This window comes from Leucopleurus acutus (genome assembly GCF_964270905.1).
Source record: "Leucopleurus acutus genome assembly, chromosome: 6".
Lineage (NCBI taxonomy): Eukaryota > Metazoa > Chordata > Mammalia > Artiodactyla > Delphinidae > Leucopleurus > Leucopleurus acutus.
In genome coordinates, this window is record NC_139149.1 from 90,426,039 (window position 1) to 90,445,439 (window position 19,401).

Genomic DNA, 19,401 nt, shown 5'->3' on the forward strand with positions numbered 1-19,401 from the left:
CCCAAAGTAGCTTTCCAAACAGAAGCCTATTATAATAGAGAAAAGTAGAGGTCGTCAGATGAGCTCTTCCTAAACCTGTCCTCTATCAGAAATGTCTCAATTCTGACAGACCCAGAATGGAGGTCTGTCACCCAGGTCCTCTCTCCTTGCTTTTCTCTCCGTCCAAAGCTAATCTATGCCTGCCCTGGAATGCATCCAGTTCTGCCTTCTTGGGGACCTCGCTCTGTCAATTCTGCCGTCTCCTCTAACCTCTAACCTCAAACTCCTTTTTTCTCTATCAGCTCTCACCCTTTAACATACAAATATACTCACATTTTTTTTCCATCTTAAAAAAAAAAAGCATTCTTAACTGTATATCTCCTTCTAATGACTACCACATCTCTCTTCTCAACCAAATGTTTGGGAAGAGAATCCTTGTCTCCATTTTCTCACCTCCTATTCATTTCTCCTTTTTTTTTTTTTAGAGGGGATCACATAAAGTACTTTATTACAGACCTACAAAAAATGAGGGAATTATGTATATTACTCTCACTTGTTTGGGTTTCGTTTTTCCTTTTTTTTTTTTTTTTTTTTTACAAAACAGCAGCAGGAAAGAAAAATGCAGGAGGCAGATGAGCCAGGCACTGGGGTTCAGATCACAAGGGAGCAGGGAGACCAAGCTGTTACTGCAGGCTGGCCCCAGGACTCTGTCCCAGCCTCCTGGGAGCACAGCGACAAGCCCTAGAGGGAGCAGAGAGTGGGTGGGGCGACGGCTGTCCCGGCTCGGAGGTGGCACCGCTCCTTGGGCAGCCACCCTGGCGGTCAGTCAGGTTGGGAGCACTTGAGGCTCCTGTGTTTGGAGGCCTGGTCTCCAAAGCACAGACCCACAGGGGCCAGGCAGAGGGAGGAGGTGGAAAGGGCCAGGACAGAAGGGCTGTGGGTTCTATCTGGGTCCCCCGGGACCACGGGGCCCAGGTGGGCGGGGGCAGTCAGGACGCTTCCCTGCTTGTCAGACAATCAGCTTCTTCAGGAAGGCCACCAGCTGGTCCTCATCCTTGATGCCCACAAACTTGTCCACCACATCCCCATTCTTTTTTTTTTTTTTTTTTTTTTTTTTGCGGTACGCAGACCTCTCACTGTTGTGGCCTCTCCCGTTGCGGAGCACAGGCTCCGGACGTGCAGGCTCAGCGGCCATGGCTCACGGGCCCAGCCGCTCCGCGGCATGTGGGATCTTCCCGGACGGGGGCACGAACCCGTGTCCCCTACATCGGCAGGCGGACTCTCAACCACTGCGCCACCAGGGAAGCCCCACATCCCCATTCTTGACGGCCGGCACGGTGGGCACAGCTGACACCTCATACTCTATGGCGAGGTCTGTGTGGTCATCAGTATCCGGCTTGGCCATCACCACCTTTCCATGCTGCTTGGCCACCACCTTCTCTAACCTTGGCCCCAGAATCTTGCAGGGACCACACCACTGTGCATGGAGATCCACAACCACCGGTGTCTCACTGTTGACAACTCAGTCTTGAAAGTCTGGTCCATCCTGGATGTTAAAGGTCGTTGTACAGACTCTGGTGGTGTATATTGACTGGGCTTGGCTGGGTGTTACTGTCAGGTTGTTAGGACTGTGGGGTCTGCAGGGCCCTGGAGGCAAGGGGCGCCCACTGACTCTGAGAGGGCTTCCTGCAGATTATGGAGGCCAGGAACCTCCTCAGGAGAAGTTGCTGAGCCATCTCCCTGCAGCGAGAGCAGAGGGATGCACGGCATGGCCCTCCCCACCGGTCAAGGGCACTTCTGTTCCCTATTCATTTCTTTACTCACTGCCTGCCATCCAGCTTGCACACATCCCCAGTCATCCAGTTGCGACAGCCAATGGTATTTGTAGCTTTCCTGCCCCACGGACAACACTGGACAATTACGAATGGAGCATCTACTGGCCAGGTACTGTGCCAGGTGCTCTGCTCCAGAAATGAGAAGCAGATGTGATCCCTACCCTCACGGGACTCACGTGATCAGTCATTCCTGATTAATACTCAGGTCCCTTGATTGCCACTGCTCCCTTTGGCAGGTTTACTTAAATGCCACTTAAATCTCCCTATTTTCGAAGACCCTTTCCTTCCTTCCCTTCCTTCTCTTCCTTCTCGCTTTCCTTCCTTTCTTCCTTTCCTTATTATACATGTCTTCTCAAGGCAATCACTTCTATACCTACAGCTTCAATTACTTTGTGTATACTTTAATGACAACACAATTTTAAATGTTTTCATTTATGTTTTATTTTACATAGGATGCCTCATTTACTAAAACCATAGATTCCAAGTTGCTCCATGAAAAATGTGATATTCTTAGCTGTCAACATTAGGGAATTTCCCCAATCACATTTTTTAATTGACTTAATGTGTTATTTTTGAAAACATAAGCTGGGATATCACAAAATGGACTTAGCCTGCAGAGCTTTACTTTCAACCAGAGAGCTCCATTTCCATGCTCCACTTAACAGAACCTAAAATGATCTTCCTTCCCAAACCTCTTCCTTTTCCTGCACTATCTAAGAAAAAGTAACCACACTCTCCGTAGTTCCCTAAGCCAGAATCGTAGCAGCCATTTTTGCTTCTCTTTTCCCCTTCTCGCTCCGTATCTAGCCCCTAAGCACTTCTATTCTACCTCCCAAATGACCTCAGATCCTTTCCCTCCACTCCAATCTCTGCCACTGCCTTTAGTTTGAACCCTCACTCCTCTCTTAGATGAATATAAAATCTCTTATTGGGTCTTGTTGCTTCCATCAGTCCTACTTATTGTCGAGTGACCTCACTACAAACCACCTGATAGTGACTCCTTAACTTCACAACATTCAATAGCTCTCATGTTTCTGGGAAAAAAACCAAGCTCTACCCCAGCATCTACCTGGGGTTAATAGACCTAGGTTTGGATTTCAGGTTTAAGTACTTTGCAGCAGTGTGACCTCAGACAATTGGGCTTTCTAAGCCTTTGTCTTCTCACCGTGCCTGAGGTCATTGAGGGCAGGACTATTTCCCACAGATGGTAGGCATGTAGGCCTGGCATGTAGGAGGGACTAATCAATATTGAATGGAGGGAAAGTATTTTAAAATCCACATCAAAAAATTGTTCCTCCTTAAAAAAAGAAAATCCTGATACACTATGCCACTTCCAACCAAATTTGACTTCTACCTTTATTTTCTGATAATCACAATAAGGTGCCTTTGGGGATCCACAGAATCAGGGATCAAATCCTGGCCACACCCCTGATCAATCGTGTGCCCTTGGGAACGTTACTTAGTTTCTGTAAAATCTGTAAAATGAAGGTTTCTGAGGATTTTGTTCCCGAGGGTTAAATGAGTACCTCACTTGGAACGGGGTCGGGCGCATAGTGTTTGCCAAACGTTAACTATCGTTATAATCTTCATCAAATCAAGACCGTGGTACTCCACTTTGTGACTCTCAAGTTTGTATGAGAAAATCGTGCTTTAATGCGTTGTTGTTGGCTAAAGTAGGAAACCTGGAAACTCCTGCCGTGGAAGAGAGAAACGGGCGAGAAAAGCGAATTGCTGAATCCCAGCGTCTCAGAGGTGGGAGGGAGGAGTTCGGTACCTAATTTACCGATGAGGAAGTGGAGGGGTGACGTGTCCTCGAGTCTCATTCAAGACACAGCCACAGCTCTTTATTGAGAGTAGGACCAGGGCCCCGGTGGTTGCTATGGTTAAACTGCAGGCGGAAACTAACACTCTTTGGAAGGCAAGACAGGAGGAGCATTCAGTTACAAAAAACGGTCAAAAATTGGGGTGTAACTAAGTTCGTTGAGCAATACATCAAATGAGTCAATTGTCGACCCGGTGAAACCGAGTTGCTAACTGAACTGGCATTTTACGAACAGGGGCTTTCTACAGAGCCCACTCACTGAATCAGGACGGCTTCGATTAACAAACTCCCGCGGCGCTTCCCGCAGGATCGGAAAGCTCGGAGCGCGAGAGATGAATGGAAACCGGAGTCCGGGGCGCGCCGCTCGGGGGGCGGAGCAGCCGCGGGCGGGGGCGGGGCATTGTGAGTCACATGCCTGCGCGCTGAGGAGGGCGCGTGGAGGGAACTCTGGTCGTGATTGGTCCGTCGTAACCAGGTGACCGAAGGACACGTTCCGGTAGGCAAGGGCCGGCCAGGCTAGCTACTTTCAGTCGGGAGGCGGCGGCGGAAGGAGGAGGAGCTCCGGCTGCGCTCTCTCCCGGCAGTGGCTGTGCGTCTCAGCGCTTGTCTGGTCCCCACCCCTTTTAAATAAGCCGGTCTGGTCGCCGCCCTCACAGACTAGTTGGCTGCGGGGAGGCGGGGGCGGCGGGGGTGCGGCCGGGGCCGGAGCCCTGCCCGGGGCCCGGCGGCTGGGCGGACTGGCGAGCGGCGGGCGAGGTCGCGCCTGCATGCGTGGCGCAGCCCCGGCATAGCCCGGGGCTGCCAGTGCCCGCCGCGCCATTGTTGGGGGAGGGGGCGGCTGCTGAGCGCGGCGGAGTCGGGGGGCGAGCGGAGGCGGAGGCGGCGAGGAGTGGAGGCGCCCCATGGGGAACTCGCTGTCTTGTTGCGTGTCCCCCAATGCCAGCCCCAAGTTGGGCCGGCGCACGGGGTCAGCGGAGCCGGACTACGAGTCTGAGGTCTACGAGGCGGCGGCCGGGGACGCGGTGGCAGTAGCTCCGGCGCCGGCTGCCGTGGAACCCGCCGAGTTGGATTTCGGAGGTGGCGAAGGCCACCACCTGCAGCACATCAGCGACCGGGAGATGCCCGAAGGTAAGAAGCAGCGGGCGCCCCTCGCTCCTCGCGGGGTCGGCGCCGTCTGCTCTCGGGCTTACCTCTGGCTTCCGCCGCCCCCAGGGTCCCCCGGGAGGGAGCCGCCGCCTAGGGCTCCTTCTTGCCCGGAGTTGGCTCTCCCAGGGCTGGGCACCGGGGACGAAGGCTGACTCTGCCTGGCGTCCCCACCCCTTATTCTTTACCCGTCGCGTCCGGCCAGTCTCCTTTCCTCTTCCCTACCCGAATGCCCAGTTCTTTCCCCCGTTCCCATTTCCCAGCCCGGCCTGAGACCCTCCAGTCCGCGGCCCTTCCTGTTCGTGGTTCTATTTAACATCTCGTGGGACTTAGCAAAGACTTTCTGGTGTATTCTCTCTTTTCTTAATGAAAACTTAAATACTCTAACTTCGGCGTATCCATCCCGTCTCCCTATCCAGATGGCACCTAACCGAAGGAACTAGGTAAGGGCCTGATGATAGACTTCATTCGTTAAGGTAGTTGATACTCGAGACAATTAAGACAAACATTATAGGATTTGTCATTTAAATTCAAAATAGATCTGGACAGAGTCAATGTGGTGTTCTTAAGTAAAATTCTTTGGATTTTAATGTTTTCAGTCGCCCTGATAGAAGCTACTTTATCCCTTCTAACTATAATTTGAACACGATAGGAAAGAAAATGGTGGGAGGGGGCTTAAAATAACTGTGAACGGTGTGAAACGTTAATGCCACGGCTGCAGAGAATAGTTTTGTTTTTTTTTCCTTTACCAAAGGAGACCCCATGGAGTTCTGATTACTTTAAAATTCCCACTTTGACACAAGTATGTCTTCAGCTGCATAACCTTAACCGACTTCATTTACCCGTTCTAAGGGGGGGGGGGCGACGTGGTTCCTGAGACTGCTGGACAAAAGTTTCAAAGGAGAAAAAACATTCAGATTGTAATTTGTAATGTACAGGTTTGGGAGTTAACATGCCACATCCATTAAGCAGAAAAGTGTCTCCATGGCTCCCTCCCCCGCCCCCCACCCACCCACCAGTAGAATCCTATTCAAGTTTAAGAATATTCAGGTAAAATTCTGAAGACTAAATGGCTGGGGGGGTGGGTGTTGTCGGGGAGGAGAGGAGAGAAAGAAGAGAGGAAATGTTTGATTTTTGCCTCTAGAATTTCGGAAAGGGATGGCTCTAGGTTAAAAAAAAATTTTCTGGGTAGCATAGTGGCACTTTAATAAAGACTGTGTGTTCTTTGAAGTATAAAACATTGTATCATAAAGATGTTAAAGCCCCACTGGCCCATTTGTTTCATTTAAATGCCAGAGATTATTTCATTATTTCATAGACGAAATGTCTTACAGCTCTTCTGTTTAAATTTTAGTTGGGTTTACTTAATTTCCTTAGAAGTTAGAATAATTAAGCCTTTGGATTCACCCTTATGATGGACGTGGCTTTGTAAGTGGAAACTACTCCCTTTTCAGAATAGTTAGATATTGTGGAAAAATGAACAAATTATGTGAATTAATTGTAGCTTTAAACACAAAGCATGTAAGTACTTGTGAAAACTGCTCTGCTTGTTGCTGTAAGGTAAGCCTCTAAAAGATTTTAAAAAACAGTGAGTAGTTGGCTAGTGTAGGATGAGAGACGAAAATTGGACCTTTATAGAATTCTTTTAAGATTTACAACGCATTTTCATGTGTATTTCACTTGGCCCTTCCATCTACAAATAAGGCCCGTGTATATTCTCCCTCTATTGCCGATGAAGAAGCCAAGACTTAGAGATCTGAAATGACTGTGTAACACAGCTACTGAACAAAAGAGACAGACTTGGGAGGTGGTAGATATGCCAAATTCAGTTCTTGGGATGCTTAAGAAACTGTTTAGAGCGCACCTTATATTTTATAATTTATCCATAAGTTAGGTCTATCTCAGCATACTCCAGTTTTGATAATTGCCATTCCAGTTTATTGTACACAACGCAGAAGCAACATTTACCTCTCCATTCTATGTCTGTACATTCATTGCAATGGATATGAATAAAAGTAGAAGTCATGAAGTAGCCTAAATTTACCAGTCAGGTAAACACGTTGATATATTTTAAAGAGTTTGTTCTGGTGAAATCCAATTGAAGCCGAGAATGCCCTGGACAGAGGGACATAAGGGGAAGCTGGTAAGCGGGCAGGTAAGGTACTAAGCATTTAGCATACGACTATGTATGATAAGGAAGGAGTGCTAAATCAGGAACTGGAAAAATAGAGTTCAGAGTACAGAATTTACCTTTTTATGTTTAACATGATTGTTAAAATTTCATTTCAATTTGTCTTTTTTGGGGGGGCATTCAATAAAGTGATAAGAGAAACCTCAATTTCAGCATTTGCCTATTAATTAAGTTTCCATAGAAACAAGGTCAGAACGCCAAATATAAAGTACAGGCACATTGGAAGTTTGCTCTTAATGTCTTTATTTCAGACAATTTTATATCAGTTTCCCTGGAAACTGAGAAATACCTACTCAGATATGAAACATTTTGGCTTTTCTATAGTGGAGAATTATTTGGTTACTTAGAGAAAATCGTACATAAATGATGCTCTGTCTTGTTCTTCAGAAACATTGGAGAAGAACAACATTTCTTCAAGCCATTTCAAAAAAGTAACTCCTAAGAACGTAGTATAGATTTCAGATAGACTCAAAAGAATTTTTTTTACTTCTTTGTCTTTAACAGTATATCTAATATAACTGATGGTAGTGTCATAATAGAAAATAAGATGCTAAGGTCGTGTTATCTGATTTTATTTTTATTCATCAACTTTTCATACAGCCTTTATGTTGTGACCTTAGGAGCTTTGCTAATTTTCTGGTGAAAGGTGCTCTCTCAAGTGACCCCTCCCTCCCATTCCCCTGAAGAGTGGGTAGGGAAGGAATTGGCAATATCATGTGGAAAAACCTCTGAGCAACAGATCTTTCCTCTCTCCAGTAGCTATTTTAAACACTTTTTTTTTTTTTTACTTTTTTTGGTGACACTATTAATAAACATTTGATGTAAAAGATTTAGAAAACACAGAAAAGTCCTTCACTCACACTCAGAATATCCAGAATTTTTATGAATATTTTGGTGTTGATTCTTCCTGAACCTTTTGTATGCATATAAACATAACACTGTGTTTATTTTACAAAGATGAGATTGTTCTTTATGTGCCACTTTGTAATGAAAAGTAATGACATGAAGCTCCTGGAACTGTGCTGACACCTAGAGAGTGCTCCAGGATGATGTATTTCCATGCAGCTGCACATAGCTCTACAGCCTGCCTTTTACCAACTGTTTACTGGGCCATCGAATGGTTGGAGCATAATTCATTTACCCAGCCTTTATGGTTGAGCATCTTTTATAATCCCATTATAATGCTTTATTCAGGGGACACAGATAAAAACTGACGCATTGTATTGATACTTCCCTATAGCATTCTGATTGTACACTTTGTCTACGACTTAATTAAATTCATAGGGTGAGTCATTTTGTAGTTAAAGTATTTTAACATTAAATGTTCTTTTCCCAAATTAAAGTTACCATTGGTTTTTCACTGAACATTAGATTTCCTCTTTTAGGTTTTCGTGGTTCTTGGTAACCTGTCTTGTGTCTTTGATTCTGAGTAACTAAACTACTACTCTAAGAGATCTGAAAATAACTCTGGTCTTAGGTGACAGACACATCAAAAGACAGCATTAGAAGAAATCTTAGATGATGTGGGAAAATTGGGAGAAACTTAATTGGTTTTGGGTACACTGAAACATGATTATTAGGCACCATTCCAGAGGCAGGACAGACAGTGGTTAGACAGGACAAAGCCTGTACCCTAACTCAGGTCCTTACTTTCTAGAGATGCCTGGGGGCTGACAACACAAGAATAATGTCAGGTAGTGAGACACTGAGAAGAAAGAAAATGAAGGTAATGGGCTGGGGAGGAGGACAGTTTTACAAGGGGTGGTTAAAGACAGCTTCTCTCCTTAAGCAACCCATGAGCAGTCCTGAGAGAGCCATGTGAGGATGTGGGAGAAGAGGCTTCTGTGCAGTTCCTAAGAAGGGAATATGCTTGATGCGTGCAAAGGACAGAAAGGTGGGTGGCTGCAGCTGAGTGAATGAATGCCAGGAGGAATATAGGGGATTAAGACCTTGTATGCCTAGTGGGCCTTGACAAAAAAATATGAATTTTAGTCTAATTGTAATGGGAAACCATTGAAGGGTTATATGCAAGGGAATGATGTTAATTCTTAGAAAAAGGGAAGGGGGTAGAGAGGGTGGAGGGAGATGAGACCAGCTACTGTGTGAGAATAGACTGTAAGGGCGGAAGGAAGCAGGGAGGGAGACCAGTTAGGAGGCTGGTGCAGTAGCTCAGGTGAGAGCCAACAGTGGCTTGAACAAAAAAGCGATATTAATAAGGGCCTAAAATAGGCTGTAGTATATAGATTGCTCTTGCATTTCATTTGATTCTCACCATGTTCTGAGTTAGGTAGTGTAGTAATTTTTCTCTTAGGTATAAATTGAGTTGTCCAAGGTTTTAAAAATGAATATTGTTAGTAAGACTGTAAATTCCAAATGCATGGCATATAGGAACAGAATTTATTGATGACATTATGCGAGCTTCTTTAGAATACTACCTTTTTTTTTTTTTTTTTTTTTGCTGTACGCGGGCCTCTCACTGTTGTGGCTTCTCCCGTTGTGGAGCACAGGCTCCGGTCGCGCAGGCTCAGCGGCCATGGTTCACGGGCCCAGCCGCTCCGCAGCATGTGCGATCTTCCCGGACCGGGGCACGAACCCATGTCCCCTGCATCAGCAGGCGGACTCTCAACCGCTGCGCCACCAGGGAAGCCCAATACTGCCTTTTTTCTCACCCTTTTGTTGTTGTTGTTGTTTTAGCGTATTAAAGTAATAAAACTTTAGAGTTAAAACAGTAACACTGCATAATGTGAAATGAAATGAAGGTAACTTGCAACCCAGAAAGTTTCTTAAAAGTCCAAGAAACTGAGTAAAGTACTCTTTAGCAATATATAAAGCCAGGTGTACCTACCTATATGTCACCTCTCAGTCATGATCACTGTAAAACTGATTGAGGGTTAAAATAAGGCAAAACTGAGAACCAAGGTAGAGGCAGGTACAGAAACAGTTGGAAACCAGAGTTGGGAAGTTTGGAAGCCAGGATTGTCAGAAGCTAGGAAAGCAGGATCAAGGCTTGGGTGAGCAGTAGACTGGCAGGTGCAGAGCCTGCTGTGTACCCTCTGGTGAGGCAGCCCAGCTCAGGGCTGGCTGGCAGGGACTCCCTGACTGGGGTGGAAAGTGTGGACTCAAGGAGATGAAATCATCAGTTTACATGGTAATTGTAAGAATTGTAATATTTGTGTTATGAGCCATAAAACTAATACACTGTACAGTATAGGGATGCTAGGGCAGTTCAGTAAATGCAGTGGTTACCTTTAAGTAAACTGGTGCTCAGCAGTTAGCCCAGAAACTGCTGACATCTCCTGTTTATTTGGAATATATCGAAATCAATATGTTGATATTAATCTTTCTGAAATATGCTGCTTCTGTTAGATGTTTTCTTGGTCACTTCCCTCTCCCTCTAATATTTTAAACTTTTTTTTTTGTTTGTTTTTTGGTGGCCTCTCCTGTCGCGGAGCACAGGCTCTGGACGCGCAGGCTGAGCGGCCATGGCTCACGGGCCCAGCCACTCCACAGCATGTGGGATCTTCCCGGACCGGGACATGAACCCGTGTCCCCTGCATCAGCAGGTGGACTCTCAACCACTGCGCCACCAGGGAAGCCCTCCCTCTAATATTTTAACAAGGAAAAATCATTTATTGACAGTTTGATAGCATAGCTTTAACACTTTTAGCCTTCAGTAATGCATTTCATTTGTTCTAAGTTGCCTATATTTTCACATTTTTAACAACTGCAATTGAGATGGATCTTAACAACTGGTAGAATCTTAGATTGGAGGAAAAACAGTATTCAGTGTCGGTGGTGTTTTACAGGTTTCCTCTGAGGAATGTTTACATTAAGACCCGAGTTTAATTTCTTTTTAATCATACTTTTTCTACATCGACCTATCATGTTGTCAAATAAGTTGCAATTTAAATTTATAATACTAAAGTGATGGGTCTTAAAATACAATTTTAATCATAACCCCTAATCATGAGCTCAAGAATATTTCTCCTGGGTAAAACATTCTCAGAGGTTTCTAAAGAAATAACTTTAGGAAGAATCCATGTAATTTCCTGAATGCACAGTAATTTCCTGAAGTCTCTAAGTTACTGTGTGTGCATGTGGTGGGGAGAGAGTGAGAGGGGTGGTGGGCGGTAAAGCTTTGCTTAATAGTTGGCAGTGTTACCTTTGTGATGGTGAAGAGTGTGGTAGGTTTTAACGTAGTCTCCTTAGGCTCTTGGGAAGATAGTTAATGGAAAGTGCAGAAATATTGTGTGTATGTATGAGTTTACTGTCTAATGGCTCACAAGTCCATTCTATAAAATAGTGATGTGGTATTTTTCATTAGCAAAAAGTGCAAGTTATATAGAAAATTGTTAGTTATATAGGCTATAAACAGAAGATTAATATTTTCTGAAAACCTCATGCAAACTGACAGCAGTAGGGCCCTGGTGTTTACAGTACATTCAAATGATAGGCCAATTCACCAAAGTGGAAATAACACTGATAACTGTGGGAACATGGTCAAACTGTGTAACCAAAGAAATATAAATTAGATCTACGGTGAGTTTCCTCATTCATATCAGTAGGAATTTTTTTTTTTTCAAGTATCCAAAGCAAGGGTGGGAACTCAAAATGTCATGATTGGTAGCATTATACCCTAATGTGCCCCCCACCTTCTTAGGAAGCAATTTAGCATTGTACATGGAGCCGTGAAAGCGATCTAACCTTTTGGCTTGGTCATCCCACTTCCGAAGATCTTTGCTAAGGAGATAAAACCATTATTTTAAAAAACTATATACATGAAGATTTTCCTCATAATATTTTAAGAATAGAACTTTGTAAGCAATAGGGGATTGGCTAAGTCCAGTATAGGAATAACACTTGATGGGCCAGTGTGTATTCATTAAACAATAAATATGCAACAGTGGGGTGGAGAGCGCTTGTTAGTAACAAGAAGACATAAATTGTACACTAATTAGAGCTTTTTTTAACGTCTAAGAAAAGCAACTAAAAGTAATGGTTGTGAATCACTGTGTTAATGATTGTGAATAATTTTTAAACAGAGCATTGTTTTGGCTCATGCAGATTTTTATTCATGATATTTGTTAAAGGAATGAGCAAGTGACTTTTACCTTTCCCCACCTTTAGTGTGATCATCAGTACTGCTGATTAACCAGGTCTCCTTCAGTTGCAAGTTAAAAGAAATTCACAGAGTTAAGCACTACTTGACCCAGGAGTTAAATGATCTCCTCAGTTCTGCTCTCCTCTGTTGATGTCTCCTGAAAAGCCTTTCCCCTCATGATAGCAAGAGGAGTGTCCAGCAGCTCAAGACAAGCTAAGGATCCTAGAGTACAGTTCTGCCTTTCTCTTTTCTTGGGAAGTCCCAGGACAGCTGTGATTGATTGGCCAGTCCTAGGTCCTGTGCCCACCTTTGAATCCCCTAGGACAGAGTAGGGAGAGTGCCAGCTTTTTTCTGGTCAGTTGGGCTGAGTTTACTTTTTTTTGCATGTTGTCATTTCTTTTCTCCCAGCCTTCTTGATTTTTGTATTTAGATCTGTAGTGGCACATCTTGGTTTGGCGTGTGTGTGTGTGTGTGTGTGTGTGTGTGTGTGTGTGTGTGTGTGTGTGTGTGTGTGTGTGTGAAAGCTTGCTTCTCTTTGATTCTGGCACTTACTTTTCCTGGACTTCCATTGAAAATTGTTAAGTTTTACCATGCCATAGACAGTGGTAAATAATACAGCTACTTTCCAAACATTTCTGCTTATGTTTTAGATTCAGATGTAGTCTATTTACTTTCTTTCTTGGTATAGGTAAGTAGTCATGAATCCTTTTGGAAGCCATGGGTTAGAGGCAGCTGTGAAAGCCTCTGCCTGTCATTTTGTGTACAGCTGAAATAATTTATTTTCCCATTGTTTAATTTTTCAAATATGTAGGAGAAAAAAACTTTAAAATAATTGTATGGGTCTTTTACATAAAAATGTTGAATAGAATATTTTCTCCAAAAGCAGCTTGATAAACTTCAAATTCAGTGAAGGAATTTTCATGAAGAACAAAGCAGTTGGTTTAGCTATGTAAATTACTAGTGCTGGCAGTAACATTAAAATGGATGGCTCAGATTCCTGTTAAAATGGGAAGTCCAAAATTACTGTTCGTGCAAAATTCTTTGTGGGCGGGAAAAGGGGATTCCAGGTAGATAAATTTGTGAAATGCTGGGTTAGACAGAATTCACTACTAGACTAATTAGTTTTTAATATATCAATGTGTGTATTCTTTTGATTCTCTAAGAGGCAGGGATATATTTGTATTTCACTTTGACCATCAAACCCCTCTTTCAAAAATAGATCAATTTTTATGTGGTTTGGGAAATAATTGCCTTAACCATTACGGTTTATCTGAATCGTGGTCCAGTTTCTTAAAAGATTGGTTAATTGGTTTGAGATGGACTTTGCTAAGGAAGTGTCATAGGGCTTCTATGTTTGTTTGTTTTAAACAACAACCTTATTATCCTATGTGGTAGCTTGTGCTTGTTTTGTATTTCTGCCTAAATAGAAGACACTATCCCACCTTGGTGCGAGGTGGACTACAGGCAGACCCACCTTTTTATGTAGGTGTGGCCAGAAGTGTTTTTCAAGTAGCCCTATGATCTGCTCCAGGAAGTACTCTTATTGAAGCCCAAAATTAATCATGCAGCGTGGAATGAAGAAGTGAGAGTTCAGCTTTGGAAATAGAGGGCAAAGTTAAAAATCACTATCACGGAAGTGTTCCTATAGATTAGAACATTGAACTTTTATGTAGTCCTCTTAAATCTGCCATGATGAATAGCCCCCAGATAAACCACAGCCAGTTAAATGAGTTCATTTGTTGAATGGAGTTAGAATTAGCCATTTGATTGTCTGAAGAACATTTGCCAAAAGCAACTCACTTGGTTTTGGCATATTTGATACGTTGAGCTGGTATCTGACAGTAGTTGGCCACAGCATAACTTGCTTCTTGAGACTGTTCCTGGAATGTGCTAGTAATATCAGCTTTAAAGGAGGGTGACTGAATTTTTAATTGATAAGTAGGAGGGGAGTCACATATATGATTCATCTAAAAATGGCATCGATTATGTAGGTGCAAGTTAAAGAAGTCTAAGACATAGCCATGGTTTTATTCCACATGTGTGGAGAGTTTCTACAATTTTGCTGTTTCCCAATAGAATTTTTATATTGTGCCTTTACTAAAATTGCCTTTTTGTCATTACTAAAAGCTCTTCTCAAGGCTATTAAAACTGATTTATATCAATGTGTTGCTATCTTTAAAATCACGTATTTTTCTACTCAACGAAATCACCACACCTTTTTCTTTTCTTCCTATACAGACTTAGCTTTGGAATCAAACCCTTCTGACCACCCAAGGGCAAGCACAATTTTCCTGAGCAAATCTCAAACGGATGGTAAGACAATGTTTTTTTTTTTTCCCCTGAGAAAAAGAGTGAAAACTGTTTTTGTTTTGTGTATTATGGGAAGTATTTAGAAAAACTCTTACAGTGGTTTAAATGTTTCACTTTTTCATGTATTCACTTGTCTTATTTTAATATGTTGATGATACACTTTCCTTTAGTTGTCAGTGTTTTAGTGAGGAGAACACTTAGACTGTCTGTTTATACATTTCGCCACCTCTTTATCAACATAGTCAACTGGCCACATGATTTAGACGTGGTCTATTTCTCTGTGCTACTTTGTCCTTTTCCGCTTGCTCCAAAGAGCACATATGTTAAAGATGAATGATAGGGTTTAGGTCACAGTTAGGTTTTCATTTGATCAAATCAGAAAAATCAGTTGTTATATATGGGAATTGAGCCTTGTGATTTTGGCCCTGTTTTACCCAGTGTTCAACCAGACGAGCCTATCTCACATCCAGATTTATGCTACTCAGAACTTTTAAGCTATTCAAAACTTTCTCATCCTAATGTAGTGCTGTGCCAGGGTAATGAGAGCAACATGCCTTATGGGGTTTCCCAGAAGATTATCCTCAGCATGTGAAACTCATATAAATTTCCCGTGTCCTCCTTGTTTTAAGATGGGAATCAGAACTGTAGAATTTTTTGCACTCCTGCTTGCCTGCTTGTCTTCCTTAATGTTATGTTAAATCCTAGTTTATTTGCTAAAAAGCCATACATGACCAAGTTTTTCAGTTGATAACGAGAGCAGGAATACAAGAAGTGAACATTCCACAATATTTAAAGTGATGCAGCACAATAAAAAACGGAGGTTTGTTTTTTTGTTGTTGTTGTTTTGGTTTTTGTTTTTTTCCATTAGGTCACTGGTTTTTATAAAAGGATATAACTCAGGAACAGCCAGATGGAAGAGATGCAAAGGGCCAGGCATGGGGACAGGACATAGAGCTTTGATGCCCTCTGCAAGGGTACTACATGTTCACCAACCTGGAAGCTCCTGGGGTTTCTAACTTGCATTTTTCTAGTGTGTGTACTTGAGCCACTCATTTCTGGTTAGGATTGCTCTGTTTCTCAGTTTCTTCCAGAGCCATGAGCTGCTCACATGTAGAGGGGCTCTGGAGACAGTAAAAGAAAAGCTGCCCCATGCCTGTCTCTCTCCAGCCTTAAGGAATCTGTGCCTGTGATGCCCGTCTGGAGTTAAAGGAGGCAACGTGAGCAAGAGTGTGGCCTGAGACCCTCTTCAAGCTTTTATTTTTCTGGCCTTTGTTGGAGCAAAACAGTTTTGTGTGCTGTAGATGTGTTCATTTAGGTTGGCACACTCATTTTAAAATTTACCTTTAATATAGATTACTTTCCAGTTGTGTATTTTTTCAGTAAGGTATTTGAGTAGGTTACCATTAAATGGTTCAGGTTGCTTCCAGAGACGAGTGCCTGGCCAGAAACTAGTTCTTAGGGTCGTCATCTGTAGATTGTGGTAATTAAAGTAAGCTGTGTGTAAATGAAGAATTAGAAAATACTACTGGCTAGTAGTTCAGCTAGGCAGCAGGTACATTTTTTTATTAGCTAAGTTTCTCACCTGGCCTAATGTGCTTTGTCCTTTTCTTTTGTAAATGGGGAGTCCTTCATTTGTACCTAATACAGAATATCTATTAGGTCAAAAAAGTAAAACTAAGTTTTTAGATTTTATTTATCGGACTCATCTTGCTGGGTGATTTAAATTATATATTTTGTTGGAAATTATTTTAAAAAATAGAATGGAATTTTATCTCATTGTGTTATTGGTAACCCATCAAATAATTTTAGCGACTACTTTTATTTTTCTATGGCATTTGTATCAGAATTCATCAGTTAATTTTTTTTATTCTTAGTGCGAGAAAAGAGGAAGAGCAACCATTTAAACCATGTAAGTAAACAGTTGAAAAGTTAAGAAATTAATAGTTTGAATTAAAAATATGTCTGCCATGATTCCTAAAAAATATGATGGATCCAATACTGTAGAATCTTTTTTGTAGATTTTCTAAATCTCTATTTTCCTAATTATCAAATGTATTCAGGAAAGTCTTTGACTTAGTAGTGCCCATTTTTAAGGGTTCTGACATTTAAGTTAAATTTCAATAATGTGGTTGTATAAAGATCTGCCTTAAATTCTTTTGCCTTATTTTTTTGATCTTATTTTTTAACCAAAGTAATAAAAGTATAATAGGTAAGTTAATTTTTAGCACTGTCCATTGACTTCTTGTCATAGCAGGTGAAAGCTTAGCTTCTTCACTCCACCATGACGTTATCTCCCTCCCTCTGTTCCCTCAACATGTATCAGTTTTTATTAAATCAGAATCAATGTTTACATTACTACGACTCTGCAAATTTGTGTGTGCATTGCTGAGCCATATAGTTCTCTGACTGTGCCTCATCCTTGTACACCCTTCATTCTTTTTCTTAAATATTAATGACATTGGAGCACTTCTGCACTTCTCTAGGATAATCCAATCCCCCTTTTCCTAGCCAACGTGATCTCACACAGCCAGATGCAGTAAGTAGCTCCCTGCCCAGTCTCCCTGCTTTCACATTCTTCATTTTTTCTGTGGAATTAATTTCCTGACTATATTCACTTGCCTGTTTTCTAACAGCTATTTTTTTCCCCAAATGTTTTACCATTTGTCACATGCCTATCAAAAATATTTTCCATCTACTAAGCCACATCTGTTCCATTTTTTTCTTGGAGACACTTTTCCCCAATCTTTTGTCTTCCTACTCCCATATAGACTGGTGTTCCCCTAGGCCTGCTCTGTGCCTCTTTTCCTGGGATATCTGTGTGAAGTCATCTGGGATCTCACATAACTCTGCTCTCTTGTGTTGGATCCCCTATGTCCTAGATTCTGCTTCCCTCTTGTTATACTTCCTTGTTTTACTGGAGCACATTTTCCTGAGAAAAGGGCACATGGGCAGAAAGTTTATAGAGATCTAGCCTCTCTGAAACTCATTCTATTTGATAAAGTATAGAATCCTAGGTTGAAGCTAATTTTTGCAGTTCTAAAGACATTTCCCTCTCATCTTCTCATTTACAATGTTGCTCTTACACCTGTTGACATTGTATGATACATTGTACATTACCGATTTTAGTCATTTTCCCCCATCCCTTCCTTCTCTGGAACCTTTTAGTACCTTCTGTCTCCCTGGGATTTTGAAATTTCATAATTTGGTTTGGTATAGACCTTTTTTGTGTGTTTCTTTGATATTCTGTTTTTTTCTTCCAGGTTCCTATTATTCAGATGTTGGAAGTCTTAGACTTACCAGATCGCTAACTTTTTTCCCCTCCTGCTTTGCATTTTCTTTTTGTCCTGCTCCCTGGAGATTTCCTTGACTATGCTCTAATCCTTCTATTGGATATATTGTTTTGTCTACCTTATTTTCAATTTATAGAGTTCTCTTATATCCTGTCATTCTTTTTTTCACTGATTCAATTTCAAGTTTTCATTTGCTCCTGAGTTTTATCACTCCCATCAATTCCTTCTTACTGTTTTGTTTTTTTTTGTTTTTTTTTAAAGCATCCTTATATTTTATTTTATTTATTTTTTGGCTGCATTGGGTCTTGGTTTCTGCGTGCGGGCTTTCTTTAGTTGCGGTGAGCTGGGGCTACTCTTTGTTGCCGTACGTGGGCTTCTCATTGCGGTGGCTTCTCTTGTTGTGGAGCACAGGCTCTAGGGTGTGCGGGCTTCAGTAGCTGTGGCTCATGGGCTCTAGAGCGCAGGCTCAGTAGTTGTGGCACACGGGCTTAGTTGCTCTGTGGTATGTGGGATCTTCCTGGGCCAGGGCTCGAACCCGTGTCCCCTGCATTGGCAGGTGGATTCTTAACTACTGCACCACCAGGGAAGTCCCATTCCTTCTTCCTGTTTTGATCTCTTACTTGTTGGGGGCTTCCCTCAAACGTGTGATGGTCCCTGGCTGGCTGTTAAGATCTAATTGGAAGCATCACTTGGACAACTCGTTAACTGATGGGCCTCACTGCAAGGATTTGGGGACCACGCCTCTGAACTCTGAGCCTGCCTTGGGTTCTGTAAGACAAACTGGTTTTCTTGTTCCTGTCTTAGTCACTCTCTGTAGGTACCAAGATTGTGCTTCCTCTGTTCTGCCATGTCAGTTACCACTCCTTTATCTAGTCTTTTCACCTTTCAAACATTAAAAATCATCTGCTGTTTATCCTGTCTTATGTATAGCCTTTTTAAAAAATGCCTTTAATTCTAATGAGATGATACCTCTGAAAGAAGGGGGAGAGGAAATAGATTTGTGGTCAGTCTACTCAAACTTAGATTTATTCTTTGAATATAGGTTCTAAGTTTGAAGTTTTAATTCAATATAATTAACGATATTAATTCAGACAATATTTTTGATTATACCTATAATTAGAATATTATACTTTTCTACTAAGGCCTTGAGTATGAATTCTGTTCAAACCACTCACCCTACCATATTGTCCATTAATGTGCAACATAGATGGAGTATTACAAATTTTTCAGTTAAAGTCATTGATTCTTAATAAACATCCAAAACTTGTGAAAAGGGGGAGGAAAAAAGTGAACTTCAGCTTTATTCTTTTAATGGGTTAAAATCAGAGGCAGTAGGCACAATGGGAAGATTCATTGGGTGGGGGCAGGATTTCAACAATGATAAGTTTTGGGGGTTGTTACTAGCCCCCTAGGTATGATTATTTTCTAGTCTTCACCACTAAACCTGAAGTCTACTAAGCAACCTTTCCCCTTGTAAAGATTGTAAAAGTCCATCTATTCTGTCCTTAGTGCTGAATGAAGATAAATACTCTTCTTCAGTGACCAATTGAAATAATACCTATGAACATTAAACTGTCAGTAGTGTTTTTTGCTACTTGACTTTTTTTGTATTTGCATTTTATACCCTTACGTGTGCCAGTGTAGTTTATTGAGCCAGTAATGGTAAGGCTTTAATCATAAAGGACAGTTATCTTAAATTTTCAAGCAAGATGAGAGGAAAGTAATCTGCT

General features: G+C 42.1%; 1 protein-coding gene and 1 pseudogene across 3 annotated transcripts in view; one reads left to right on the forward strand and one right to left on the reverse strand.

The window, feature by feature from the left end:
- Positions 1 to 988: 988 nt before the first annotated feature.
- On the reverse strand, positions 989 to 1,715 carry LOC309963301 (thioredoxin, mitochondrial-like; annotated as a pseudogene). Its single transcript has 2 exons — positions 1,301 to 1,715; positions 989 to 1,069 (listed from the first exon to the last, which is right to left on the reverse strand). The product of its transcript is annotated as a thioredoxin, mitochondrial-like (transcript).
- A 2,802-nt stretch (positions 1,716 to 4,517) lies between these two features.
- CCNYL1 (cyclin Y like 1) overlaps positions 4,518 to 19,401 on the forward strand; it is a 35,139-nt gene continuing 20,255 nt past the window's right edge. For both annotated transcript variants that reach the window (XM_082841915.1, XM_082841916.1), the window contains exons 1-3: positions 4,518 to 4,764; positions 14,310 to 14,384; positions 16,256 to 16,290. In XM_082841915.1, coding sequence (XP_082698041.1) covers positions 4,539 to 4,764; positions 14,310 to 14,384; positions 16,256 to 16,290 — 336 coding nt within the window. In that variant the 5' untranslated portion in view covers positions 4,518 to 4,538. The remainder of the gene's footprint in view (positions 4,765 to 14,309; positions 14,385 to 16,255; positions 16,291 to 19,401) is intronic.